Source organism: Rhinoderma darwinii, chromosome 12 (assembly GCF_050947455.1).
Source record: "Rhinoderma darwinii isolate aRhiDar2 chromosome 12, aRhiDar2.hap1, whole genome shotgun sequence".
Lineage (NCBI taxonomy): Eukaryota > Metazoa > Chordata > Amphibia > Anura > Rhinodermatidae > Rhinoderma > Rhinoderma darwinii.
In genome coordinates, this window is record NC_134698.1 from 41,237,727 (window position 1) to 41,264,868 (window position 27,142).

The 27,142-nt window shown below is 41.5% G+C and overlaps 1 protein-coding gene across 1 annotated transcript in view; it reads right to left on the reverse strand.

Moving 5' to 3' along the window:
• Positions 1 to 27,142, reverse strand: part of G2E3 (G2/M-phase specific E3 ubiquitin protein ligase) — a 95,349-nt gene that overhangs the window by 34,124 nt on the left and 34,083 nt on the right. Inside the window, exons 6-7 of the mRNA XM_075844936.1 lie at positions 10,054 to 10,219; positions 8,410 to 8,516 (exon numbers count right to left, since the gene is read on the reverse strand). Coding sequence (XP_075701051.1) covers positions 8,410 to 8,516; positions 10,054 to 10,219 — 273 coding nt within the window. The remainder of the gene's footprint in view (positions 1 to 8,409; positions 8,517 to 10,053; positions 10,220 to 27,142) is intronic.

Here is a 27,142-nt window from a genome sequence, read left to right on the forward strand (position 1 = left end):
GGAGCATACCTTTCATTTCATAAACTGATCTGGAAAAATTATAGCTGCACTGCGATTGGCTCTCATGGGTAACAAAGCCAGTTTGCTATTAGACAGTTTTGATAACCGAGGTTCACGCTCTATCAGGGGCTTGATATACACACAAACAATTGCTCCTCTGTTCTGGCAGATTGCTTAGTGTAAGGAGGAGCACTCTTGCCTGATCATTAACCTGGAAAAGGTACTGCACCCCACAAAGATACCAGGGCCTAGGCATCACTGGTGTAAAACATAAAAAATGCATTCGAGCCCAGCAACAACACACACGGGTAAACTCTGCCCCTTGCAACAAACTTAGGCCAGGTGTTAAATACAACAGTTTAAATAGCCAGTCAAACCCTACTTCCCCCGTGTTTTTTCTGTCCTACCTGCATAAGGACTGGTGGAGAGTAGACGCTGTTCACTGTCCTCTTTTCTCATTTTCTAACTTGGGTGTTTTTACCTCTGCGGTCAGCAAGGGGAGCTGTAGCACTGTCTATTGCAGTCGGCTTGCACGGAGAACGGAAGTCGTTCCTCCTGCCTACGCTACTTTGTGAGGACATGTAGACGCCGGAAGGTGTATGGGCGGTCCTTAAAGTGCGCAAAATCAAGTGCTCTATCAGAGTCTGAGCACTTGCTACATTGGCAGGCTGAGGCTGCTTAGTGTAAAGAGACTTATTGGAATATGTCGAGTATGGATTCCAAAGAGCCATCCGTGGAGAGATCTGCATGTAAAAGCTCCAGTAAACGCAAGCATCTGAAGTCCCCTTAAAAAAATGACAAATAATGTAACTTATGCAGGAACGCAGAACATATACAGGACCCATCCGGTTCTGAAAGAAAGCTTTCATGGATGAAGACTTTTGTCCAAGTCTGAATGTCTGACATCAAGGAAGCTATTAAGGAGATGGCCACGTCCAAGAGAGACAAAGCGTACCATTAGGGAAACTGATTCAGAGGAGTAATACCTGACTCTTAGATCCTTCTTCATCTTCAGATGATGACAAGTCAAAACCCAAATATTTGTTCGATTTGGATAAAGTATCCAAATTAATTAAAAAAAAAAAAAAAAAAAAAAAAAAAGTGCTCTCAGAAGACCCGGAGCCTGAGAGGACTGAGGCACCCGCTAGAAAACAAAGGGTCTTCAAATTAAAAGAGGACGCCCAGGTGCACATGGTGTGTAATGACAATAACCAGATAAGGTTTAAAATTGAAGTTCCCGTTTGACTGAGAACAAGCAGATGATTGGGAAATGCCTCCTGAAGTGGATATGGACATTGCCAAATTATCTAAGAGAAGAGTGATGATGGCTCTAGCCTAAAGAGAACCGGTCATGTCTATTTTAGTAAATACTTGTATTCTTCATAGAACAACAATTCCGGAACATTTTTTCTTAGAGCGCTGCGTTGTGCCGTTCCGGTGTCATTCCTCCTAGAATTATATGAATAAATTGACAACTGTTTTACTATTCCACTTATCAAATGGACATGTCCCTACACAGTCTCACTGTGATCTCTGAATGAACACACCCAAAACTGGTAACATCCAGCTGTCAATGTATTCATAAATATCGAGGAACAACAGAGGAATGGCACAAGTCACAGTTCTAAGAAAAGATGCTTTAGAATTGTTAATCCATAGGTAATAGGAGTATTTACTAAATATAGACACGTCAGGAGAGGCGATCGGTCCGATGGATTAGAGAGAGGACTGTGCTTTCAGGAGGAGCAGCTCAAAATAAAGTGGCAGTGGCATTCTCTGAAATCTCCAAGTCTGTGCGCTCCTGGTTGTTACAGGCTGATGAGAATATTTATGCGGGCTACACTCTTAGGAGCATCACACACGAGCGTGTTCAGTCCGTGATATACAGTATGTATGTCGGACGCATTTCCCGGACAGAACACACTGCAGGGAGCCGGGCTCCTAGTATCACAGTTGTCTATGATGCTATGAGTCCCTGCCTCCCCGCGGAACTACTGTCCCGTACTGAAAACATGATTACAGTACGGGACAGTTGTCCCGCAGCGAGGCAGGGACTCCTATTGTCAAAGAAAAATATGATGCTAGGAGCCCGGCTCCCTGCAGTGTGTTCGGTCCGGGAAATGCGGCCGAAATACGGATCGTATATCATGGACCAAACACGCTCATGTGTGAGGCACATCTTGTTGGCAGCAAATTTTTATTGTGATGCCTCTTCACAGCAAGCTAGGTGTGCTGCAAGATCTATGGCCTCATCTAGAGAAAGTAAACGGGCTGTTTGGCATTGAAAATAATAAAAATATAAAACATGTGCTTTGCGAGTGCGTGAATAACAAATGCCACTCGCAAAGCACACTGATGCATAACGCAACACATGGACCAGATTCATGCGCATTATTCACGTGTGTGAATCGGATACGCTCGTGTGAATGTACACAGGCAAGGCCTGCTGATTGAGATAGAGGAGGACCTTCTGCCAGTCAGAGTGTCAAGGTAGACAGATCAGGGGTCAAGGCACACAGCCCCAGATTAGATTTCTGGGGCTAGAATACATTCAATAGGGGGTTGGGGGGGGGGGGGGACTGGCCTATCTTCCTTACTGGCAATCTATGATTTAGGGGGTCCTAATTTTTCATTAAGGATAGCAGTATGAATTTTTCAGTCTTCCACGGAACCGATTTATAGGTTCCAGAGTTCGGCTAAGACAAGAGATTTTAGAAAGATAAATTCTCTCTCTTATAGACAAGCCGGTGTTACAACAAGTACCCTCAGAAGTGTCAGAAAAGGGGGTTTACTCAAAAGCACTCCTAGTACCCAAAGAATCGGGCGACTGGTGTCTCATCATCGATTTGAGATATGTCAACGAAATGTTTTGGGGACTTTCTGGCTACATTAGATTTAAGCGATGCATATTTCTATATTGTCATATGTAGAGAACACAGATTTCTGAGGATCGCAGTTCACATAGGACAGCCTATTTTACATCTTCAGTTCTGTGCTCCTCCCCTTGGGATAGCTCACGTTCCCTTTGTCTTGACCAAGTTTTAAGGATAGAAGCCACAGGGACTATCCCTTATCTCAATGATTGGCTTCTGGTGGAGAGATCAGCATCCTTGCTGCAAAACCACACGTTGAGAACGATCAGCGTCCTGAAAGGCCTGGGCTGGACTCTCAACAAGGAGATGTACAACCTACAGCCAGAAAGGAGGAAGAGATTATTGGGGTTCAATGTTGACACCTCTCGACTGTTGCTATACCTTCCTCAGGACAGATTACAGGATCTCAAGGCCTTAGTCTTGTATCTAATCGAGACGCTGAGCGTTTCATTGCATCAGATAAGGAGGTCTCTCGGACACGACACGTCCCAAAGTTTGGTGAATTAGCGAGCTAATTAGGTCTTGGGCAGAGAATCACGTGAACCAGATAGTGGTGGTGGTTCATACTAACGGGACTCAATCTTCTAGCGAATCATCTAAGTAGAGTGAAGACGATCCCAGGAGAGTGGCATTCAAATCACACAATATTTTTGCAGTTTTAAAAAAAATAAAAATACATAAATGTAAAAAAAAAAAAAAAAGGGAATGCCTCAACATAGACATCATGGCTACCCATCTGAATGTCCAGGTGAAGAGATTTAGTTCCCTAGTGAAGAACAGGGGCATGGGCACTAAATGCTTTTTTTGGTGAAATAGGAATTTAATCTTGCATATGAATACCCACTAGTACCACTGATCCAAAAAGTCCTCAACAAGGTGCTGCAGGACCAGGCTTCAATAATATCAATTGCGCCCTTGTGGTCGAAAAGGGTATGGTTTGCTCCCCAACAGAGTATGTCCAAAGGGCATTACTGGGAACTGCCCTGAGATCCAAATTGAATATCTCAGCAACATCTTCTATTCAACAGCTTATACAGATAGAGATTGACAGCATGGCTGTTGACAGAGTCATTTTAACCCCTTAATGACCAAGCTAGTTTGGACCTTAATGACCAAGCCAGATTTTTCAAATCTGGTATGTCTGACTTTATCAGAGAATAACTCTGCGAACGTTTTGAATATCCAAGTAATTCTGACATTGTTTTTTCGTCACATGTTGTACTTTATTTTAGTGGTAAAAGTAGACTGATACGATTTGCGGAAATTAATTAAAAAATAGAAAAATTGAAGAAATGTTGTAAAAATTTACATTTTTTCCTATTTTTAACTGCAATATGTCACATATGTACATACATACAGTACAATTTTTTTAATTAAATATATATTACCATCTCTTTACTCTATTTTGGCAGCACTTTTGAAAAAAAATAAATAAATTTTCTGCAATTTAGAGGACTTACAAATTGAATAATAATTTTTTACGTTTTGAAGTACATTTTGTTTTCCTGCACCAAGCCAGGTTTTCAGAGGCTCATAGGTCTCAGAATGATGGAAACCCCTACAAATGACCCCATTTAGAAAACTAGACCCCATAAGGTATTAATCTAGGGGTATAGTAATCATTTTGACCCCACAGTTTTTTTGCTAAATTTAATGCATAGCAGGTGAAAATAAATTAAATTTCACTTTTTCCTAAAAGTATCAGTTTGAAGACCGATTTCTTTGTAAAGCGAACATGAAAATGAAGAATCACACCACAAAATCTATCACCCTGTTTCTCCTGTTTTCAAAAATACCCACATTGTGGCCCTAATGCGTTGCCTGGACACATGGCAAGGCCCAAAAGGAAGGGAGCACCCGGAGGCTTTCAGGACTAATATTTTGCTTGAAAATGTTTTAGGCCCCACTGTACATTTGGAGAAGCTTTAAGCTGTCAGAACGATAGAAACTCCCCATAAACGACCCCATTTAGAAAACTAGACCCCTTAAGGTATTTATCTAGGGGTATAGTAAGTATTTTGAGCCCACAGTTTTTTGCTAAATTTAATGCATAGCAGGTGAAAAAAAATAAAATTCACTTTTTTCATAAAAGTATCAGTTTGAAGACCAATTTCTTTGTAATGCAAACATGAAAGTGAAGAATCACACCACAAAATCTATCACCCTGTTTCTCCTGTTTTCAAAAATACCCACATTGTGGCGCTAATGCGTTGCCTGGACACACGGCAGGGCCCAAAAGGAAGGGAGTACACGGAGGCTTTTAGGGCACCAATTTTGCTTGAAAATGTTTTAGGCCCCAATGCACATTTGGAGAGGCTTTGAACTGACAGAATGATAGAAACCCCCAAGAAATGACCCATTCTTAAAACTACACACCTTAAGCTATTCAGGAGTGTAGTGAGCATGCTGACCACTATGTTCTCATAAAGGAGGCATGTCCTGAAAAATGTATTTGCCTGTTTGACTATGTCTTGCTAACAAAGCAATTGTCCCACATTTGTGTCATTCTGATGCCGTTGTGAATAGCATTCTAGTCTGATATATAAAAAATTATAGTGGGAAAAATCAACTGTTCTGGAGTGAACGGCAATATATTTTTAAAAAAATGGAGGAAAACGTATCCAACTATGTGGCAAACTGGAGTTTGTTCACGAGATAAAAACATCTGAAGGGCTATGATGACATCTTGTTTTTTATACGCCAGGGAAATGCTGCCCATGAACAATTCTTGAGCCCACTATTCCAGAAGCACTGCTGCTTCCACTGCCGCTCTCCCCTTCCTGGTCTCCAAAAATCAAAGTTTTAATAATTTTTTCTTGAAAATCAAGAAAAGTTCCCCTGTGGCCTGCACTTTTATACAAAACAAAGGAATTATATAGTGCCACTTGTGTCAGGTATACGGGCAATTTTTTATACCAGGTTCTTGTTTTTCTGAGGGCATTGTAGGGTTGCAGAACCTGGTCCGAAAGATCCACCCCTCCCATGAACTGGTTGTAATCCTGGATACACAAAGGCTTGATGGTGTGCTCTGTGGTTCCTCGCACTGGGACAGGGCTGGATCGGTCTGCATGGAGAGTGGTCAATACAAGGACATCACGCTTGTCCTTGTATTTGACCAGCAGCAAATTGTCACTGCAAACAGCCCTGCTTTCCCCTCGGCGCACTGTATGATCTACAAAGTCCTTGGGGAGACCCTTTTGGTTTCTCCTGATTGTGCCGCATGCTGCGGTTCCTCTAACAGCAAGGCACTTCAAAAGGGGGACACTATTGTAAAAATGATCAATATATAGATGGTATCCCTGGTCTAGTATGGGGTGCAGCAAATCCCATACTATCTTCCCACTTATTCCTAGGACAGGGGGACAGTCCGGGGGCTCTATTGCAGAATCTTTTCCCTCATAGATTCTGAATTTAAGTGTATCCAGACGCGCTTTCACACACTTTATACAGCTTCACGCCATACCTAGACCTTTTGTTGGGCAGGTACTGGCGGAAGTGTAGCCTGCCTTTGAAATGAACCAATGATTCGTCCACTGCAATGCATTTTTGAGGGGTGTAAATCTCTTTAAATTTTGAATTATAGTGGTTCACTACAGGTCTAATTTTGAACAGTCTGTCAAAACTGGGGTCATTTGTGGCTGGGCATTCCTCATTGTTGTTATACTGCAGGAACCGTAGCAGGATCTCGAAACAAGCCCTAGGCATGGTGAGGCGGTAAAGTGGGGAATGGTGTAGCATATCAGTGCTCCAATAGGAGCGAATAGAGGGCTTTTTTGTAATGCCCATGTAAAGTAATAGGCCCCAAAATTTCAGTATTTCATTTGCATTGGTAGGGGTCCATTTTTGGGGCCTGGCATAGTAACTGTTGGGATTGCGGGCAATAAATTGTGCCGCATAAATATTTGTCTGCTGTACCATAAGACAAATTAGTTCATCAGAGAAATATAATTTAAAAAAATCTATCTCTCTGAATCCAGTAGTGTCCACGTTGGTGCCTGGGGTGGCAGTAAATTCAGGCACCTGGGGCATATAATTATCAGGGGCAATCCACGCAGGGGCATCTGAATTTGGTTGTGCTTGCGCACTAGCCCTAGAACGTCTACGGGGGGGGGGGGGGGGGGGGGGCTCATCACTAGATGTGTCACTTGAGGATGACGACATCAAAAATGTCACCTCATCTACACTGTCAGACTCTGCACAGAATAAGGCGTACGCCTCTTCAGCAGTGAACACCCGCTTTGTCATTATAATAGTTTTTAACTCCCTGAACCTCTAACCCTAATTAGCCCTACCCTAAATTATTTTTAACTAGCCCTGACTACCTAACCTTACACCACGTACACTCTAACAAGCTAGTCTGATACTATCCCTAACTAATTTACTATCCCTGTCGCTCACTAACAAACTTTTTTTATAGGTATTTTTTTTGTTTTGTTTTTTATATTTTTTTTATATATATTTTTTTTAGTATTTTTTTTAGTACAAAAAGACTGAACTGATTCAGTGATGCCTGTCACTAGGCAACAGACGATACTGATTGGGTGCTGATGGAGCACAGGGGGCGACTGGTCAGCACTGGGGGCGACTGGTCAGCACTGGGGGCGACTGGTCAGCACTGGGGGCGACTGGTCAGCACTGGGGGCGACTGGTCAGCACTGGGGGCGACTGGTCAGCACTGGGGGCGACAGGTCAACACTGGGGGTGACAGGTCAGCTGTGGGGGTGACAGGTCAGCTGTGGGGGTGACTGATTAGGCTGTGGGGGTGACTGATTAGGCTGTGGGGGTGACTGATTAGGCTGTGGGGGTGACTGATTAGGCTGTGGGGGTGACTGATTAGGCTGTGGGGGTGACTGATTAGGCTGTGGGGGTGACTGATTAGGCTGTGGGGGTGACTGATTAGGCTGTGGGGGTGACTGATTAGGCTGTGGGGGTGACTGATTAGGCTGTGGGGGTGACTGATTAGGCTGTGGGGGTGACTGATTAGGCTGTGGGGGTGACTGATCAGGCTGTGGGGGTATATTTCATGCACAAGTAAAATTAGATCCGTCTCTGATCTCCTCTCAAAACCAACAGAGGAGCTCAGAGACGGAGACTGTAGAAAAACAAGTCACACTAACTGTGATTGGTCTGTCTGTACTGACAGACCTATCACAGCGATCGCCGACAGGGGGCCACTTTCATTGGTCCCGTTGGCTACCTCTGTTTCTAAGCTGTCTCGGACAGCAGTTTGCATTGAACTGTCACCTCGCGCCGCGGCGCTGTGACAGTTTAACTGCATCACGTACATGCACGTGGGATTGCGCTAACCAGCCTCATTCCCCGACGTGCATGTACGTGATAATGCGGGAAGGGGTTAAAGAATCAGGGATCGTCTGATTCAGTCATGGACTCTAGTATGATCTAGCAAACCCTCTACAAATGGTGTATTCAGTCATGCCGATGTCATCATGAAATCTCTGTTGAGACTTTATTGGAGTTCATACAATCTGGTCTAAACAAAGGCCTAAATCCTGGAACCCTAAGTAAAACAGCATACCTTTCAGGAATATGGATTCCCATGCGTAGCATCTCCTTCTGGAACAAGTCTCTATTATTGCATACCGTACATCGGAAGAAAAATAGTCCAGCACTTAGAGCTTGATACTGTGTCAAAAAAAGAAATAAAAAAATAATAAAGAATGGAGTGAGGGAGATTAGCTTCATCCTTCCTAGCACCAACTTTTTTTTTTTTTTTTTTTTTAAGAATAAAGATGAAAAATTGGCAGATTGCTTGCAGTTTTTAGCTTGCCAATCTAACTGTAGCCTTTCCAAATACTTCCGTTTATTAAGTCCAGCGACAGCGAGTGTGGCAAAACAAAAAAACAGGACGATGGGGGAAGGGGAGTTAACCCTTTCAGGACCAGACTAATTTTCGCTTTAATGCTTTTGTTTTTTCCTACCTGCCTTCCAAAGGTCATAACTTTATTATTTTTTTCGTTGAAGTCATAGGAGGGCTTAATTTTTACGGGACAAATTGTACTTTCAGATGGTACGGTTTAATATTATGTGTAACATACTGGGAAGCGGGAATTTATTTTTATAATTGGTGGAATTGGAAAAAAACAGCAGTTTCACCATTTTCTTATGGGTTTGGTTTTTACGGTATTCACTGTACTGTGAAAATGACATTACCTTTATTCTGTGGGCCAGTACGATCACAGGGATACCAAATTTACATAGTTTTTGTGATGTTTTAGTATCTTTACATTTTTTTTAAAAAGTTGGAAAGAAACGAAAAAATGTTTGCATCGCCATATTGTGACACCCCCCCCCCCCCCCCCATAACTCATATTTCTGTGTACAGAGCTGTGTAAGGAGTCTTTTTGTATGTGGAAAAAGGTTTGTTTTTATTAATACCATTTGGGGGAATGTCTGGCATTTCAAACACTTTTTAATACATTTTTTCAGGGGGTTGAAGTGGCAAAAAACAAAACAAAACAGTGATTCAGCCAATTTTGGCTTTTTTTCCCCGATACGGCGTACAGCGTATTTGAAAAATCTTTTTATAGTTCGGGCATTTTATGGCTGCAAGGATAACGAAATAATAATTTATTTTTATATGTGATCTAGGGAAAGGGGGTGATTCGAAATTGTATATATTTTTTAAACTTTTTTTTAGCCCCTCTAGGGGGCTTGAACCTGCGATCATTAGATCGCTTATGCCATAGACTGCAATATCACAATATTGCAGTTTATGGCAAAATTAGTGCATTGCTATTGAGATGTCAATAGCAATCTTCCTATAGCAGGGCTGGGAGCGTTGACAAGGCTCCCAGCTGCTATAGGAGTACACCGGCTCCCGCGATCTCCCTGCGCGGGAGCTGGTAGTCGGCCAAAGTGAATGGGGTAGTAAAATACCCTCAGATGCCGGTGGTCACATCGGACAACGGCATCTGAGGGGTTAAATGCGTGCGATCAGAAATCTCGCTGATCGCAATCATTGCCGCTGGGTCCCTGATGTGCAACACAGCAGAGACCTGGCAGCTATGGAGCCTGCTCGGCTTCCGAGCGGGCGCCATTTTTAAAAACCCTTTCCCAACGTAAATAGGGATATTCGCGACGGGAAAGGGTTAAAAAATATATATATTTTCAAAAAAACACGTGAAGTAGGGTACAATTTGATAAGAACAATAAAAATTACCTGTAGGCAGTCTCTATGGTACCAGGATGTCTTGCAACAAGGTGCCCGAAGTACGTTGTAAGAAGGAACACGGTCAACATTCTCTAGGCATATCGTGCAGGGAGAAGACTCGTTACTTTGTGTGGAGGGAGGTATCTGCACAGGTCGATGCTCCCAGCAGTAAGACCTACAACAGACCAAAGATTGTGTTCTAAAATATTTCCAGAGTCAAATCTCTTGACAGAGCGCAATGGCAATCTGTTGGGGCCTAAAATGATGCTAACAAGGGAGAATCAGATAACAGCAGATCGGAGTGTTAGAAACAGTAGACCGCAGGACTGACTTCTTTTTTAATAGGCGTTTGCCTTTAGGAGGCAATCTCTTTAGGGGTGGATCCCCATGTGGTGTATCTCTACTTCACCTGAAAATCCACCCATAAAGGGAACCGGTCACCAGCATTTCACTTATTAAACCAGAAATACCAGGTGGTAGCGGGTGAAAAATCATTTCTATACAACCTTTAGTCGGTTCTGTAGCTTTAGTATTCAGCTTTTTAGAGTTCCCACACCGTATGCTAATGAGCAGAAGAGAGTCATATCTTCATTCCTCAAGCCTTTCCGAGTTTACCCCGCCTCCTTACTTTTGATTGACAGCTCCATGCCTTCCCCCAGCACAGACAATCCTGCGCTTGTGCATTGATGTCCTCTTCTGGTGTGTGCGCACAAAAGGAACACCGGATTATTACGATAAAAGGCACAAAATGTTTGCAGACCGTTATTTACAGTCGGAGGAGGAGTTTAGGAGAGTGGATAACGGCAATGAACTTTTGATAGCAGCGGCCAGTGAGAGATAAGTAAAGTTCAATAGGTGAAATGCTGATGACCGGTTCCCTTTAACCCCTTAAGGACGCAGCCTAGTTTTGGCCTTAAATAGGCTCTGTCACCAGATTTTGCAACCCCTATCTCGTATTGCAGCAGATCGGCGCTGCAATGTAGATTATTAGTTTTTTTTTTCAAAAACGAGCATTTTTGGCCAAGTTATGAGCATTTTTATATTTATGCAAATGAGCCTTTCTTAAGTACAACTGGGCGAGTTTAAAGTTATGTACAAGTGGGCGTGTATTGTGTGTGTAACATCTGGGCGTTTTTACTTGTTTTACTAGCTGGGCGTTGTGAATAGAAATGTATGATGCCGACGAATCAGCATCATCCACTTCTCTTCGTTAACACCCAGCTTCTGGCAGTGCACAGACACACAGCGTGTTCTCGAGAGATCACGCTGTGACGTCACTTCCTGCCCCAGGTCCTGCATCGTGTCGGACGAGCGAGGACACATCGGCACCAGGCGACAGAGGCTACAGTTGATTCTGCAGCAGCATCGGCGTTTGCAGGTAAGTCAACATATTTCACTTTATGTGGTAATAACGTCGGAATGCTTAAACCTATCCAAGCGATTCTGAGATTGTTGTCTTGTGACACATTGGGCTTCATGTTCGTGGTAAAATTTGGTCGATATATTCAGTTTATTGGTGAAAAATTGCAAAAATGTGCATTTTTCAGAATTTAAATGTATCTGCTTGTAAAACAGACGGTTATACCACCCAAAATAGTTACTAGTTCACATTTCCCATATGTCTACTTTAGATTGGCATTGTTTTTTGAACATTCTTTTATTTTTCTTGGACGTTACAAGTCTTAGAACATAAACAGCAATTTCTCATATTTTTAAGAAAATGTCAGAAGCCTTTTTTTTTTTTTAAGGTACCTCTTGAGTTCTGAAGTGGCTTTGAGGGGCCTATGTATTAGAAACCCTGATACAACACCCCATTTTAAAAACTAGACCGCTCAAAGTATTCAAAACAGCATTTAGAAAGTTTTTTAACCCTTCAGGCATTTCACAGGAATAAAAGCAAAGTGGAGGGGAAATTTGCAAATTTCATTTTTCTTGCTGAATTTAAATTTTATTCAATTTTTTTTCTGTAACACAGAAGGTTTTACCAGAGAAACACTACTAAATATGTATTGTCCAGATTCTGCAGTTTTTAGAAATGTCCCACATGTGGCCCTACTGCGCTCGTGGAATAAAACACAAGCCCTAGAAGCAAAGAAGCACCTAGTGCATTTTGAGGCCTCTTTTTTATTAGAATATATTTTAGGCAGAATGCCAGGTTTGAAAAGGTGTTGAGGTGCCAAAACAGTAGGAATCCCCCAATAGTGACCCCATTTTGGAAACTACACCCCTCAAGGAATTCATTTATGGTTGTTGTTACCATTTTGAACGCACAGTTTTTTCACAGCACGTATTTGAATTGGGCTGTGAAATGAAAAAAAATGTCCTTTTTTCCAATAAGATGTAATTTTTTATCAAAATTTCTTATTTTCACAGGGAACTAAATACCCCATTTTGTTGCCCAATTTCTCCTGAGTGCAGCAATACCCCATTTGTGACGATAAACTGCCGTTTGGGCCCATGGTAGGCCTCAGAAGGGAAGGAGCGCTGTGTGTTCTTTAGGCCTCATGCACACTTCTGTTTTTTTCTTCAGGGTCAAAAGCGGCCGTGAAAAAGGTGTCGGAAGTGTGCATGAGGCCTTAGAGTGCAGATTTTGCAGGTTTGGTTTTCGGGTGCCGTTTCGCATTTGCAGAGCTCCAGAGGTATCAAAGCAATGGAAACCCACCAGAAGTGACCCCATTTTGGAAATTACACCCCTCAAGGAATTCATTTATGGCAATTGTAGAGAAGAATTGATCCAGCGCTGGTAATGAATTAAAAGGGAAAACGAAGTCCCATGTTTATTTAGAAAAAGAGTAAAACAGAAAGGAGACGCAGTCCCAAGGTGTAAGTAGTCAGGGCTTGAACCTGAGCCTACGCGTTTCGAACGCAGTCTGCGTTCTTAGTCATGGCAAATGAGTTAATGACCGTGTGTCTGAGATATCCTTGTATGCTAATCAATCAGCTGGTGAGGCCAATATGCAAATGTTGGTAATTGGTAGATACCGTGAATTGAGGAGTGGCTAATGAATATAGTATGAATAGATGTAAAACAAAACTTTACCAGCATATGTATATTATATATACATTGTTGGTGCAATTTGAAATAGAAAATAAAGAGTATAAGTATAACAACAGCGTGGATGATAGTGGGTAATGAGCCCGTTTATCATAAATGAGTGCATACGGAAAAAACTGTGACACACGGCCTTGTTGGTACTTATGCATACATGAAAAGCAAACATAACATGTTGACAAATCGAAACATTAAAAGTGTGAGAAGATATAAACGGATTAAAAAAGAAATGAAGAAAAGATCAATAGTACTGTATTTATAATGTAGTATAATAGACTACTCATGGTCTGTGGTAATTCAAAAAACCTATCTTAATAGTTGTTCAAGAAATCTATCATTATGAGACCGATGCACATTATATTGGGTAAGTTGGTTATGATAAATAGTAAGAGTATCAAGAATGGCGTGTGGCTCAAAAATATAAGCCCAAATGTACATAGGATAGCCTGTTGGTAACACAGAGGAGCACCTCTGTAGTTGAACAAACCGCAAGTGATAAAGAGCTATTGAGAAAATGCACATTAACGCAACTCAATGGGTGTGAATATGGTCTAATAATGTACGCAAATAAATGAACTGTATTTGCTAATGGAGGGAGCATCAAATTAAATCAGATAAAACCAGCTGATAGTTGATGGTGGTAATATTATAAAGGAAAATAACAAAATATCATAATATAAGAATGAAAAATGTGAATTGAACCTTCACGAAAAGACCTTCAATGAGTTCGATGACATGACTCAATATACTGAGTTGCGTTTTGTAACCAGTCGATGCATGTCACATTGTCACAAATCAGTGTAATGATAAATATTGCTAATTGCATGCCAAGAAAGCCCCTATAAATGAATAAACGATAGTTGTATATATAACTATAAGAAAACATGTGCAAATAACATTGTTATATTGTCGTAAAATCATATTATGAAATAAGAGGCTGTTGACAAAAAAGGAATTAAACATTAACGTAACTCAATGAGTATGAGTATGTTCTAATAATATATATGAATAAATGGAATGCATAGACTGATATAGGAAACATTAATTCAAATTAGATAAAACCGGCTATTAGTTGATGATAATAATGTTATTATAGGGGAAAAGTAACCTAATATCAAGAGTAGGGACTGTAAGTTTAAAATCACAAGAAGTATGCCATAAATTCGTTGTCAAAATAGAGTGTGCGGTCTTATAATGCCATTGAATACGTATCAAACTAACTCGAATTCATGTGATAGTATGTAATTCTGTTCAGAAAGGTAAGCATTGACATGTCATAGTAAGTGTGATTGTAGTTCAATGATAATATATATAAATGAGATGCGTTTTCTGGTGAGGAAGAAACAGAATAAAGATAAATAAAGCCAATTGTTGATGGATAATAATATCAATATGAGAAAAAATGACAAGTTGTCAAAAATAAAAGTGAAGAGTATATATATGATCTTGATCCTGCGGGCCGTCGCGGGGATCCGACTGACGCTGCTAGGAGACGCACACCGGTGAGCTGGAGGTTCTCTCCCTTTTCTGAATTCATTTATGGGTAATGTGACCATTTAGACCCAATAGTTTCTTCACAGAACTTATTTGAATTGGGCTGGGATTTAAAAAAAAAAGATTTTTTCCAATAATAAGTCGTTTTAGCTCAAAAATTCTTATTTTCACAAGAAACAAAATACCCCATTCTGTTGCGCAATTTGTTCTGAGTGCCGCAATACCCCATTTGTGGTGATAATCTGACGTTTGGGCCCATGGGAGGGCTCAGAAGGAAAGGACCACCATTTGGCCTACTGGGGATTTTCTAGTGCGAAGTCATGTATGCAGAAGCCCCTGAGGTACCAGTACAGTTGAAACCCGCAAGAAGTGACCCCGTTTTCAAAACGACACCATTAAGGCATTCATCTAGAGGTGTAGTGAGCATTTTGACCGGAGACCTACACCCCATAAACTGTAATGTGGGTTCTCCCGGGTATGGCAATACCCTACATGTGGCTGTTATCAGCTGCCTGGACACACAGCAGGGCCCAGAGGGGAAAGACGAGGGGGGATAAGCTGTGCGGAGTGCATCAGGGTAAGTAAAATTGGGGTAAATTATAAACCAAGGGATGTATGATAAATTTTAAAACACTCTTTCATACAGAGCTCTGGTTATTCGGGACACGTGTCACATTGATATATTGTGTCATCCCTTATCGCCCTCTTATAGCAGACTTTGCACCACTTTTGACTTTTTCCCTTCTTGCCAGTTTGGGGAACTTCTCCTGGAAAGTGTTGCCGCCCTGGTAAGATGCGCGTGGCCCCGCTTCCAGAAGTACTGGGTGCCCCCCCTTCTTGGTCCCTAAAGATTAGGTTCTTGATAATGACCTCTTGAAATCCCAGGAAAGTTCCCCTCTGGCCTGCACATCGACGTAGCACGTACGCATTGTACAAAGCCATCTGTATGATGTGCACGGCCAGCTTCTTATACCACACCGCATGGCGCTGTAAGGCTTCAGGACTTGATCTGACAAGTCCATCCCTCCCATGTACCTATTGTAGTCCAGGATGCAGTCTGGTTTGGGGGTGGCCTTTCCTTCATATATCCGAAATCTGTAGGTATACCCTGATGCACTCTCGCACAGCTTATACATCTTCACGCCATACCTTGCCCTCTTACCCGGCAGGTACTTGCGGAATTGAACCCTCCCTTTAAAATGTACCAGGGACTCCTCAACAGAAATACACTTCTCGGGGGTGAATGCTTGGGAAAACCGGGCACTGAAACGGTCTAATAGGGATCTCCGTTTATACAAACGGTCAAAACTGGGGTCATCTCGGGGTGGGCACGGCTCATTATCCGTATAATGTAAGAAGCGAAGTATTGCCTCATTTATTTATTTTTTTAGGTTCCAGTTCAGTTCTTAAGTTGCTTTGAGGGGCCTATATATTAGAAACCCCTATCAAACACCCCATTTTAGAAACTAGACCCCTCAAAGTATTCACAACAGCATTTAGAAAGTTTATGAACTCTTTAGGTGTTTCACAGAAATTTAGAGCAAAGTAGAGGTGACATTTACATTTTTTTTTTGTCAGAAAATCCTCTTTATACCATTTTTTTTTATAACACAAAAGGATTTATCAGAGAAACGCAACTTAATACGTATTGCCCAGATTCTGCAGTTTTTAGAAATATCCCTCATGTGGCCCTAGTGCGGTAATGGACTGAAGCACCGGCCTCCGAAGCAAAGGCGCACCTAGTGGATTTTGAGGCCTCTTTTTTATTAGGCACCATGTCCAGTTTGAAGAGGTCTTGTGGTGCCAAAACATTGGAAACCCCCCAAAGGTGACCCCAATTTGGAAACTAGACCCCTTGAGGAATCCATTGTAGTTTTCTTGGGGTGCATGCGGCTCTTTAATCAGTTTTTATCCTATTTTTAGGTGGCGTGGTGACTAAAAAACAGCAATTCTACTATTGTTTTTTTATTCTATTTTTTGTACAGCGTTCACCGTGCGCTATAAATGACATATTCACTTTATTCTGCGGGGCGATACGATTACGGCAATACCAGATGTTTATAGTTTTTTTTATGTCTTATGGCGTTTGCACAATAAAATACGTTTTGTAAACAATCATTCACTTTTTGTGTTACCTTATTCTAAGAGCCATAACGTTTTTATTTTTCCATCAATAAAGCCGTGCGAGGACTTATTTTTTGCGTAATGAACTGTAGTTTCGATCAGTACCATTTTTAGGTACATGCGACTTTTTGATCTCTTTTTATTCCATTTTTTGGGAGGTGAAGTGACCAAACAATTGTGATTGTGGTACGGTTTATTATTATTTTCTTTTACAGCTTTCACCGTGCGGAATAAATAACGAAATAATTTTGTAGTTCAGGCCGTTACGGATGCGGCGATACCAATTATGTATAGTTTATTTATCTGTTTTTATTAATAATAAATGACTGATAAGGTAAAAAGTGGGATTTTTACTTTAAAAACTTTTATTTTCTTATTTTTACACATCTTTTTTACTTTATTACTTTGTCCCACTAGGGGACTTGAGGGCAGGAGGCAATTGCGTAGTGCAGTGCATTAGAGCTGTCAGCTACTCACTGACAGCAAGCATAGTGGGTCCTGCCTTTGTCATGACACACTAGGCTTCCGTCTATGGCATAGCCGGACGCCATAGTTTGGTGTCCGGTTGCCATAGTCACCATCGCCGGCCGCTATCATGTAGCAGGCCGGCGATGGCAGCTTAACCCCTAAAAAGCCGCAATCTCTATAGAACGCGGCTTTTAAGGGGTTAATCAGCGGGGACACAGCGATAGGTCCCTGCTGTAGGAGCTGTGACAGCTGCTGTACGAGACATCAGCTGACACCGCTCCTGTATGTGTCAGGAGGATGGCCGAAACGGCCGTTACTCCCGAGACGTACTATTACGTCATGGAGCGCGAACGATACAGCTGCCATGACCTAATAGTACGTCCAGGAGCGGGAAGGGGTTAAGGTATGTTCACAAGCAAAACGAAAAACAGCTGTAAATTATGTTTTCAAGAGAATGGATTTTCAGCCGTTATTTAAGCATCAAACTTTTTTTAAAGCGTTTTTCGACCGTTTTTGAAGAAGTTTTTCTATCGAATTAAAAACTGATCCAAAAACAGCTCTGCTGTGTTCACACAGAGTTTTTTGCAGGAGGAAAATTCCTCCTGCAAAAACTGCTCCAATAGGTTTTTGCACAGTGGTTTGACAAAAACTCGTCAAAACACTCGTCGAGCTTTTTTTTCCTCTTTCTTACTCATTGAAATGGGGTTTTGGAGGCGGAAACCGCCTCAAGATGGGTCATGTTGCTTCTTTTTACCACGATGAGTTTTTTTTACTCGTGGTAAAAAAACTCGTCTGCCTCCCATTCAAATCAATGGGAGGCATTTTCAGGCGGTTTTTGAGGAGTTTTTTGGCGCGGTTTCTGCCCCAAAAAACTCGTCAAAAAACTCCGTGTGAACAGGGCCCAAGAAGTGACATGAACTTCTTTTTACGGGGCGTTTTTTTCAAACAGCGGCGTAAAAAAACGCCCTGTCGTAACGAAGAGCCGTTTATCCCATTGAAATCAACGAGCAGATGTTTGGATTCGTTCAGCTTCCATTTTTTTCAGCCGTTTTTCGGGGCGTTTACGGCCCAAAAAACGGCTAAAAGTAAGCCTCAGTCAGGGTTCTCACAGTGCACATTTGTGCAGATTTTGCCAGCATTTTGTAAGCCAAAACCAGAATTGTATCCAGGAGATCAGACCTAGAAAGCCTTTCTTTATATATTTCTTCTGTTTAGGTTTCCTTCCTGGTTTTGGCTTTAAAAACGCATGCAAAATCTGCAAAAAATTTCTGCAACAGAAACTCTGCAGCGAAATCCCAAAAAGACGCAGGTAAATCAATCACAGAAATGAACAGAAAATAAGTGCAGCAAAAACACTTTGTTGCAGAAACCCAATGTAGCTGTGGAAATTATTGTAGATTTTCTGCAGCGGTTTTATCCGCATCTATAATTTGAAGCATTGATTACACTAAACTATGTGTGCACCTGCAGAATACTTAATGGTTATTTTTATTACAGTGTTTCCACTGCTTCAACAGTGTACAAAATGCATTCAAATTCAACTTTCGTATTTTAGTGCAGAATGTATGCTCCCAATTTAAGTCCATGGCTCAAACACGCTCAGAATTTGCAGCATAAACGGACATGCTGCAGATTTGATAGCCGCATCGCAGAAAACCATTCGCGCAAATTTTGTGTGTTCTTTTTTTCTGCAGCGTGTGGCCGAGATTTGCAGAAACGTCATCCACTTTGTTGTAACTGCTCCAGAATTACGAGCGTATTTGCCACGCGGATTTTCCAATCTACACGTTGCAGAATTTTTCCGCATGTAAATTGACCCACAGCATTTTAAGTTATACTGTGTTTCCGTCTCAGAATAGTATCGGAGAAATTTGTTGAATTCCTATAAGTTTCAAAATCTGCAAGGCCTATGCCCCCAGCTCTTATTTTTTTATTAGTATAGCGTATTTAATTCTAGGACCTTTACCCTGCCATATAAATTTGGATATTATCGGTTTAGCTTTTGTAAAAAAAAAAAAAAAAAAAAAAGAAGATTGAGGAATAATTATTGGGAGCACTTGCACGATATACAGTATTTTTGGGAGAATAATCATTTTTATAATGTTAGTTCCACCGAACCAGGAAATGGGTAGCGATTTCTACGTTTCCAGATCTCATTCGACTTTATGCATAAGGGGTTTGTAATTAAGATCATATAAACTATGTGAGTGGTTTATTTTGGTTCATAAGTAGGTTATACCTATAGGTTATATACTCAGAGTCAACATTTATATTTAAGAGATCAGATTTTGTAAGGTTAAAGAGGATCTGTCACCACATTATACACATATCTCCTACATAATCTGATCGGCGCTGTAATGTAGATAACAGTGGTTTTTATTTTGAAAAACTATCATTTTTGACAAAGTTATGAGCAATTTTAGATTTATGCTAATGAGTTTCTTAATAGACAACTGGGCGTGTTTTTACTTTTTACCAACTGGACGTTGTGAAGAGAAGTGTATGATGTAGTGATGCCACGATACCAGAATTTGGACTTCGATACCAATTCAATACTTTGCCATCAGTAATAAAATAAAAAAAAGTTCTTTCATTTTGTGATGTGAGGCGCGAGGTGTGATGATGAATTTAACCTCCACGTGCCTCACATTAATAGTAATTAACCCCAACATGTTTCTCCGTCATAATGGGTTAATGTGTAAGGTACCTGATGGGGTTAATTACTATTAATGTGAGGCACATGGAAGTTAAATTCATCACACCTCGTGCCCCACAATAAGAGATATAAAGCAGTTTTTATTTTATTTTTTTACAGCGTACACATCATAAATGATGCAAAAAAAAAATGGTTGTGCAGGTTATTACGGCCATGCCAATACCGAATGTGTGTATATTTTAGGCATTGAGACTTATTTTAATGTTTATTGTAAAAAAGGTGTATGTGTATTTTTTTTATTTAACATTACTTTATGTTTTTAAACTTTAATGTACTGGCATATATCTATATGCCAGTACATTAGCCTGTGTACTGATCGTACAAAGGCAGTTGTTAGGACATACCCAAGTATGACCTAACAGGAAATATGGTAGGACAGCCCTGGGTTATGAACCCTGGGCTGTCTGCCCATATATGGTATGTCCCTTAATCGCTTCACAGGAATTCCCTGTGACGCAATCCAAGGGGCATCCCCCTTCTCATTTTCCCTTGAATCTGCAGTCCGCTGTGATCACAGCATTCACGGGAATAACGGCAGAGAGAAGGGGTTTCTCTGGTCTCCACCAGCGGGGCTGCGGCGGTGTAAAAGTCATTGCCCCGCTTCTGACAGGAAATGCGTGCGCTGTCAGCATGAGGTGATGCGGCCAACGCTGCACTAATGAGCGGCGGTTAAGGCACTGAGGACAGAACATGGGGATGTTTTGTAGTACGTCCGCCATGTTCTGTCTTCAGAGCCGCCGCTCATTAGTGCAGCGCCGGCCGCATCGAATCATCCTGACAGCGCGCACTTATCAGGACTCAGCAGTGCGGCAATGACTGTATCACACAGCCGCAGCCTCGCTCTCATACATTCATGTGTTACAATAATGAGCTGTGCGACCGAACAGCTAAGTATCGAAATACATGAAATAACGGTATCGAACCGTTTGGGGATGCAGAGTATCGAAACCGTATCGAAGTTTCGATGCATCGTGCATCCCTAGTATGATGCTTGCTGACCAATCAGCGTCATACACTTCACATTGTTCCAGCCAATTGTTACAGTGTGATTGTGCAGTGAAAGAAGCTCGGCCGGAACAATGAGAAGTGTATGACGCCGATTTGTCAGCGTCATACACTCCTCTGTACAACGCCCAGTTGGTAAAAAGTAAAAACACGCCCAGTTGTCCATTAAGAAACGAATTACCATAAATTTAAAATTGCTCAGAGTTGTCAAAAATGATCGCTTTTCGAAATAAAAAGCACTGTTATCTACATTACAGCGCCGATCACATTATGTAGGAGATAGGGTGCTTATAATCTGGTGACAGAGCCTCTTTAACCTTGAAATTAGAAATTTCCCCACATGATTTAAACACCTGTAAAAGTTCTAAGTGAAATTTTTGGGTCCGAGAGGATGATCAACATATCATCAGCAAAAGATGCAGTCTTGTGTTCTAAGTCATTACATTTTAGGCCTATGATAGGAGTTTCCTCCATTATCATCTGAGATAGTACCTCCATCGTCATAACAAACAGTGTTGGGGATAGTGGGCACCCAAGTCTTGTGCCATTTCTAATATTAAATGGGGATGAGAGGCAACCATTTATTTTGACTGTGGTAAAGTGTTATTTTTTCCATAAAATGTAAGGGCAGGCAAAAAAAAATGTAAAGTTAATCTGAGAAATAACCAATGGAACCTGTCAAATTCTTTTTCGCATCAGTTGTTAATAGAGCCAGAGGAATGTTTTAGGTTTGCGCAATTTGGATTATGTTCAAGATTCTGTTTGTATTATCCTTAGCTTCTCGGCCAAGTATGAAGCCAACCAGTTCTAGATTCATCAAATTTGGCATATATTTGTTGAGTCTGTTGGCGATGATCTTAGCGTATAGCTTAACCCCTTAGTGACCACCAATACGCCTTTTAACGTTCGTCACTAAGGGGTCTTAGGCTAGGCCGACGCCTTTTAACGTTGGCCTAGTCCAAGTCCTGCACGGGTCTCCCGTGCAGGCTGGAGCCGGGGCTTAACTGTGATGATAGCTGAGCTCCTGCTCCAACGCCCGCGATCGAAGTTTACTTCTATCACGGCCCTTTAACCCGTTAAATGCCGCCGTCAATAGCGACCGCGGCATTTAACTTTGTTTACAGAGGGAGTGAGCCGGAGGCACGTCCTAACAGATTGCCTGTCAGATTTACACTGACAGGCAATAATGCTCTGGTATACGAAGTATACCAAAGCATTATAGCAGCGATCGGAAGATCGCACAGTAAAGTCCCCTAGTGGGACTAATAAAATAAGTCACCAATGTGAAATAAAGATTATTAATAAAAAGTACAGTAAAAAAATAAATTGGTTTTATTTAGTAAAAGTGTAAAAAATAAAAGTACACATATATGGTATCGCCGCGACCGTAAGGACTCCATTAATAAAGTTAATATGTAACTTAAACCACAAGGTGAACACCGTAAAAAAAAAAAAAACGCAAAAAACAATGGCGAAATTGCAATTTTTTTTCAGGTTTTTTTTTATAATCCCCCCCAAAAAAGTTAATAAAAAAATAATATGTAGCCTAAAATGGTGCTATTAAAAAGTACAACTAATCCCGCAAAAAACAAGTCCTCACAGCTATGTAGACGAAAAAATAAAACAGTTATAGCTCTTTGAATGCGACTATAGAAAAACGAATAAAATAGCTTTGTCATTAGGGTCTAAAATGGGCTGGTCACTAAGGGGTTAATATCTGTATTAATTAGGGAAATAGGTTTATAGTTACTACAATTAGAGGGGTCCTTCCCTTCTTTCATAATTAAAAGGAATGTGTCGCTAGAAATTTTATTTTTTTTGTTTTTTTTAGTTAAACAGTTAGGATGTAAATGGTTAGACATTGTTCTAATTTTTTTTAAAAGTCAGGAAATATTATAAATTAGATTCTAATTTATAATATTTCCCTGTGCTGGTCACTAGAGGGAACAATTCCCAAAATTGCAGCATTGGCATGTGGTAAAGCAACCACATTGCTTTATGCTGCAAAATTTGAGAAGACACTCGCTCTAGCGTCATCAAACAATCCCCCCTCCTTTATCCTGGCTAGTGCCAGGACAAAGGAGGGGATTGAATGTTCAAACCTTCTACACTGTGTGCCGCCATTTTTTGAGCTAACACACAGTGTAGTAGGCTTACATACAGTAGTAAACACACAGTAAAACACGAACATACAAAGACATAACTTAAGGAAAGGAAAAACAAAACCTGCTCTCGTGTCTCCTCAAAGCTCCAGTGTAAAGTAACTGCAGGCAGCAGATAAAGATCAGTCCACTCCGTGCCGTTCCTCTGTAACCTCCCAGCACAGGGAAAGATAATCATGCAGCAGGTGTGTCGACACTCCAACATGCGAGAGTCCACAGGACCGAATCCCCTCCTGGGACAAGCAAAAGCAGGAAGTGGCAAGTAAGAGCCGTATCCTCCACAACAGGATACGGTGCTAGCAATGAGTTTCCCAGTTTTGACAGCTTGTATTGCCAGTAAGGTTCACACTTAGATGAAATATCCTTGTGTCCTTGTATCCAGCTCAAAGGAGTCTTAACTCCAAATAGGAGGGCAGGAGTGCAGGAGTGCGCAGCTTCCCAGCTTTCCGTCCATTCATCATGTGCTACGTCCAAGTCTCATGCATAATATCCATGTGGGTTAGTTACCTCCAAGTTGCCATTCACCGGTATGTGACGTCACAGAATTGCCCCTCAGGGCGTGTATTACAACATCATAACTTACCTGCTCCTTCCGCCGCTGCTGCTCCCTCCGGTCCGTCAGCTCCCTCCGCTCGCTTCAGAACACAAGCCACAAAACACAAGCCACAGAAGCACCTAGTGCATTTTGAGGCCTCTTTTTTTATTAGAATATATTTTAGGCAGCATGCCAGGTTTGAAGAGGTGTTGAGGTGCCAAAGCAGTAGAAATCCGACAAAAGTGACCCCATTTCGGAAACTACACCCCTCAAGGAATTTATGGTTGTTGTTACCATTTTGACCCCACAGTTTTTACACAGCACGTATTTGAATTGGTATGTGAAATAAAAAAAATTAAAAAAGAAATTTTTTCCAATAATATGTAGTTTTAGCTCAAAATTTCTTATTTTTACAAGAAATAAAGTACTCCATTTTGTTGCCCAATTTCTCCTGAGTGCAGCAATACCACATTTGTGGTGATAAACTGCCGTTTGGGCCCATGGGAGGGCTCAGAAGGAAAGGAGTGCAATTTGTTCTTTGGAGTGCAGATTTTGCTGGATTGGTTTTCGGGTGCCATGTCGCATTTGCAGGGCCCCAGAGGTATCAAAGCAATAGAAACCCACCAGAAGTGACCCCATTTTGGAAACTACACACCTCAAGGAATTCATTTATTGGTGTTGTGACCATTTTGACCCCATAGTTTTTTCACATAACTTATTTGAATTGGGCTGGGAATTCAAACAAAATTAATTTTTTCCAATAATATGTAGTTTTGGCTGAAAATTTCTTATTTTCACAAGAAATAAAATACCCCATTTTGTTGCCCAATTTGTCCTGAGTGCGGCAATGCCCAATTTGTGGTGATAAACTGACTTTTGGGCCCATGGGAGGGCTCAGAAGGAAAGGACCACGATTTGGCCTACTGGGGATTTTCTGGTGCTAAGTCATGTATGGAGAAGCCCCTGAGGTACCAGTACAGTTGAAACCCGCAAGAAGTGACCCCGTTTAAAAAACTACACCCCTTAAGGCATTCATCTAGAGGTGTAGTGAGCATTTTGACCGGAGACATATACCCCATAAACTGTAATGTGGGTTTTCCCGGGTACGGCAATACCCTCAATGTGGCTGTTATCAGCAGCCTGGGCACACGGCAGGGCTCAGAAGGGAAAGATGAGGGGGATAAGATGTGCGGAGGGCATTAGGGTAAGTAAAACTGGGGTAGATTAAAAATCAAGGGATGTATGATAAATTTTGAAGCACTCTTTCATACGGAGCCTTAGTTTTTCAAGACACGTGTCACATTGATATATTGTGTCCTCCCTTATCCCCCTCTTATAGCAGACTTTGTAACTCTTCTGACTTTTTCCTTTCTTGCCAGTTTGGGGAACTTCTCCTGGAAAGTGTTGCCCTGGTACGATGCGTGTGGCCCCGCTTCCAGAAGTACTTTTGTCGTGTATCAAAAGAGGCATGGACTCGCGGGACAGGGATGTAATATTACCACTTTACAAAGCATTAGTGAGGCCTCATCTAGTATATGCAGTCCAGTTCATAGAAAGGATGCCCTGGAGTTGGAAAAAATACAAAAGAAGAGCAACGAAGCTAATAAGGGGCATGGAGAATCTAAGTTATGAGGAAAAATTAAAAGATCTGAACCTATTTAGCCTTGAGAAAAGACGACTAAGGGGGGACATGATTAACTTATATAAATCTAATAATGGCACATACAAAAAATATGGTGAAATCCTGTTCCATGTAAAACCCCCTCAAAAAACAAGGGGCACTCCCTCCGTCTGGAAAAACAAAGGTTCAACCTGCAGAGGCGACAAGCCTTCTTTACTGTGAGAACGGTGAATTTATGGAATAGCCACCGCAGGAGCCGGTCACAGCAGGGACAGTAGATGGCTTTAAAAAAGGCTTAGATCATTTCCTAGAACAAAAAAATATTAGCTCCAATGTGTAGAATTTTTTTTACTTCCCCTTTCCCATCACTTGGTTGAACTTGATGGACGTGTCTTTTTTCAACCGTACAAACTATGTAACTATGTAACTGGGTGCCCTACCTTCTTGGTCCCTAAAAATTAGTTTCTTGATAACCATCTCTTGAAATTCCGGGAAAGTTTCCGTCTGGCCTGCACATCGACGTAGCACGTACACATTGTACAATGACATCTGTATGATGTGCACGGCCAGCTTCTTATACCACACCGCATGGCGCTGTAGGGCTTGATCTGACCAGTCCACCCCTCCCATGTACTTACTGTAATCCAGGGTGCAGTCTGGTTTGGGGGTCTCTGTACTGGTACCTCGTACAGGTACATGGGTACTGGTGTGGGAATGTACTGTTGTCAATACAAGGACATCTCTTGTTGCTGCTAGAATGTGCCCTGCTCTCACCCCTTCTGAGTGTTTGCCCAAGCAGAGTCTTAGGGAGGCCTCTCAGATTCCTTCTAGCAGTGCCGCATGCCGCAATACTTCTGGAAACGAGGCAGTTGAAGAGTGGGACGCTGGTATAAAAATTATCCAGGTAGAGGTGGTAACCGTGGTCCAGCAGTGGGTGCACCAAATCCCACACAATTTTTGCATTAACTCCCATTAAGGGGGGGGGGCATTCTGGGGGCTTTCCCTTTTACCTGGTGTCCTTCCCTTCATATATCCTAAATTTGCAGGTATACCCTGATGCACTCTCACACAGCTTATACATCTTCACGCCATACCTTGCCCTCTTACCCGGCAGGTACTCGTAGAATTGAAGCCTCCCTTTAAAATGTACCAAGGACTCATCAATAGAAATACAATTCTCGGGGGTGTATGCTTGGGAAAACCGGGCACTGAAACGGTCTAATAGGGGTCTCCGTTTATACAAACGGTCAAAACTAGGGTCATCCTGGAGTAGGCAATGATCATTAGGAGAAGCGAAGTATTGCCTCATTTTTATTTATTTTTTAGGTTCCAGTTCAGTTCTGAAGTTGCTTTGAGGGGCCTATATATTAGACACCCCCAACAAACACCCCATTTTAGAAACTAGACCCCTCAAAGTATTCACAACAGCATTTAGAAAGTTTATGAACTCTTTAGGTGTTTCACAGGAATTTAGAGCAAAGTAGAGGTGAAATTTACATATTTATTTTTGTCAGAAAATCCTCTTTATACCATTTTTTCTAAAACACAAAAGGTTTTACCAGAGAAACGCAACTCAATACTTATTGCCCAGATTCTGCAGTTTTGATAAATATCCCACATGTGGCCCTAGTGCGGTAATGGACTGAAGCCCCGGACTCCGAAGCAAAAGGACCACCTAGAGGATTATGAGGCCTCCTTCTTATTAGGCACCATGTCCAGTTTGAAGAGGTCTTGTGGTGCCAAAACAGTGGAAACTCCCCCAAAGTGACCCCATTTTGGAAACTAGACCCCTTGAGGAATTCATTGTAGTTTTCTTGGGGTGCATGCGGCTTTTTGATCAGTTTTATTCTATTTTTAGGTGGCGTGGCGACTAAAAAACATCAATTCTACGATTGTTTTTTTTATTCTATTTTATTTACAG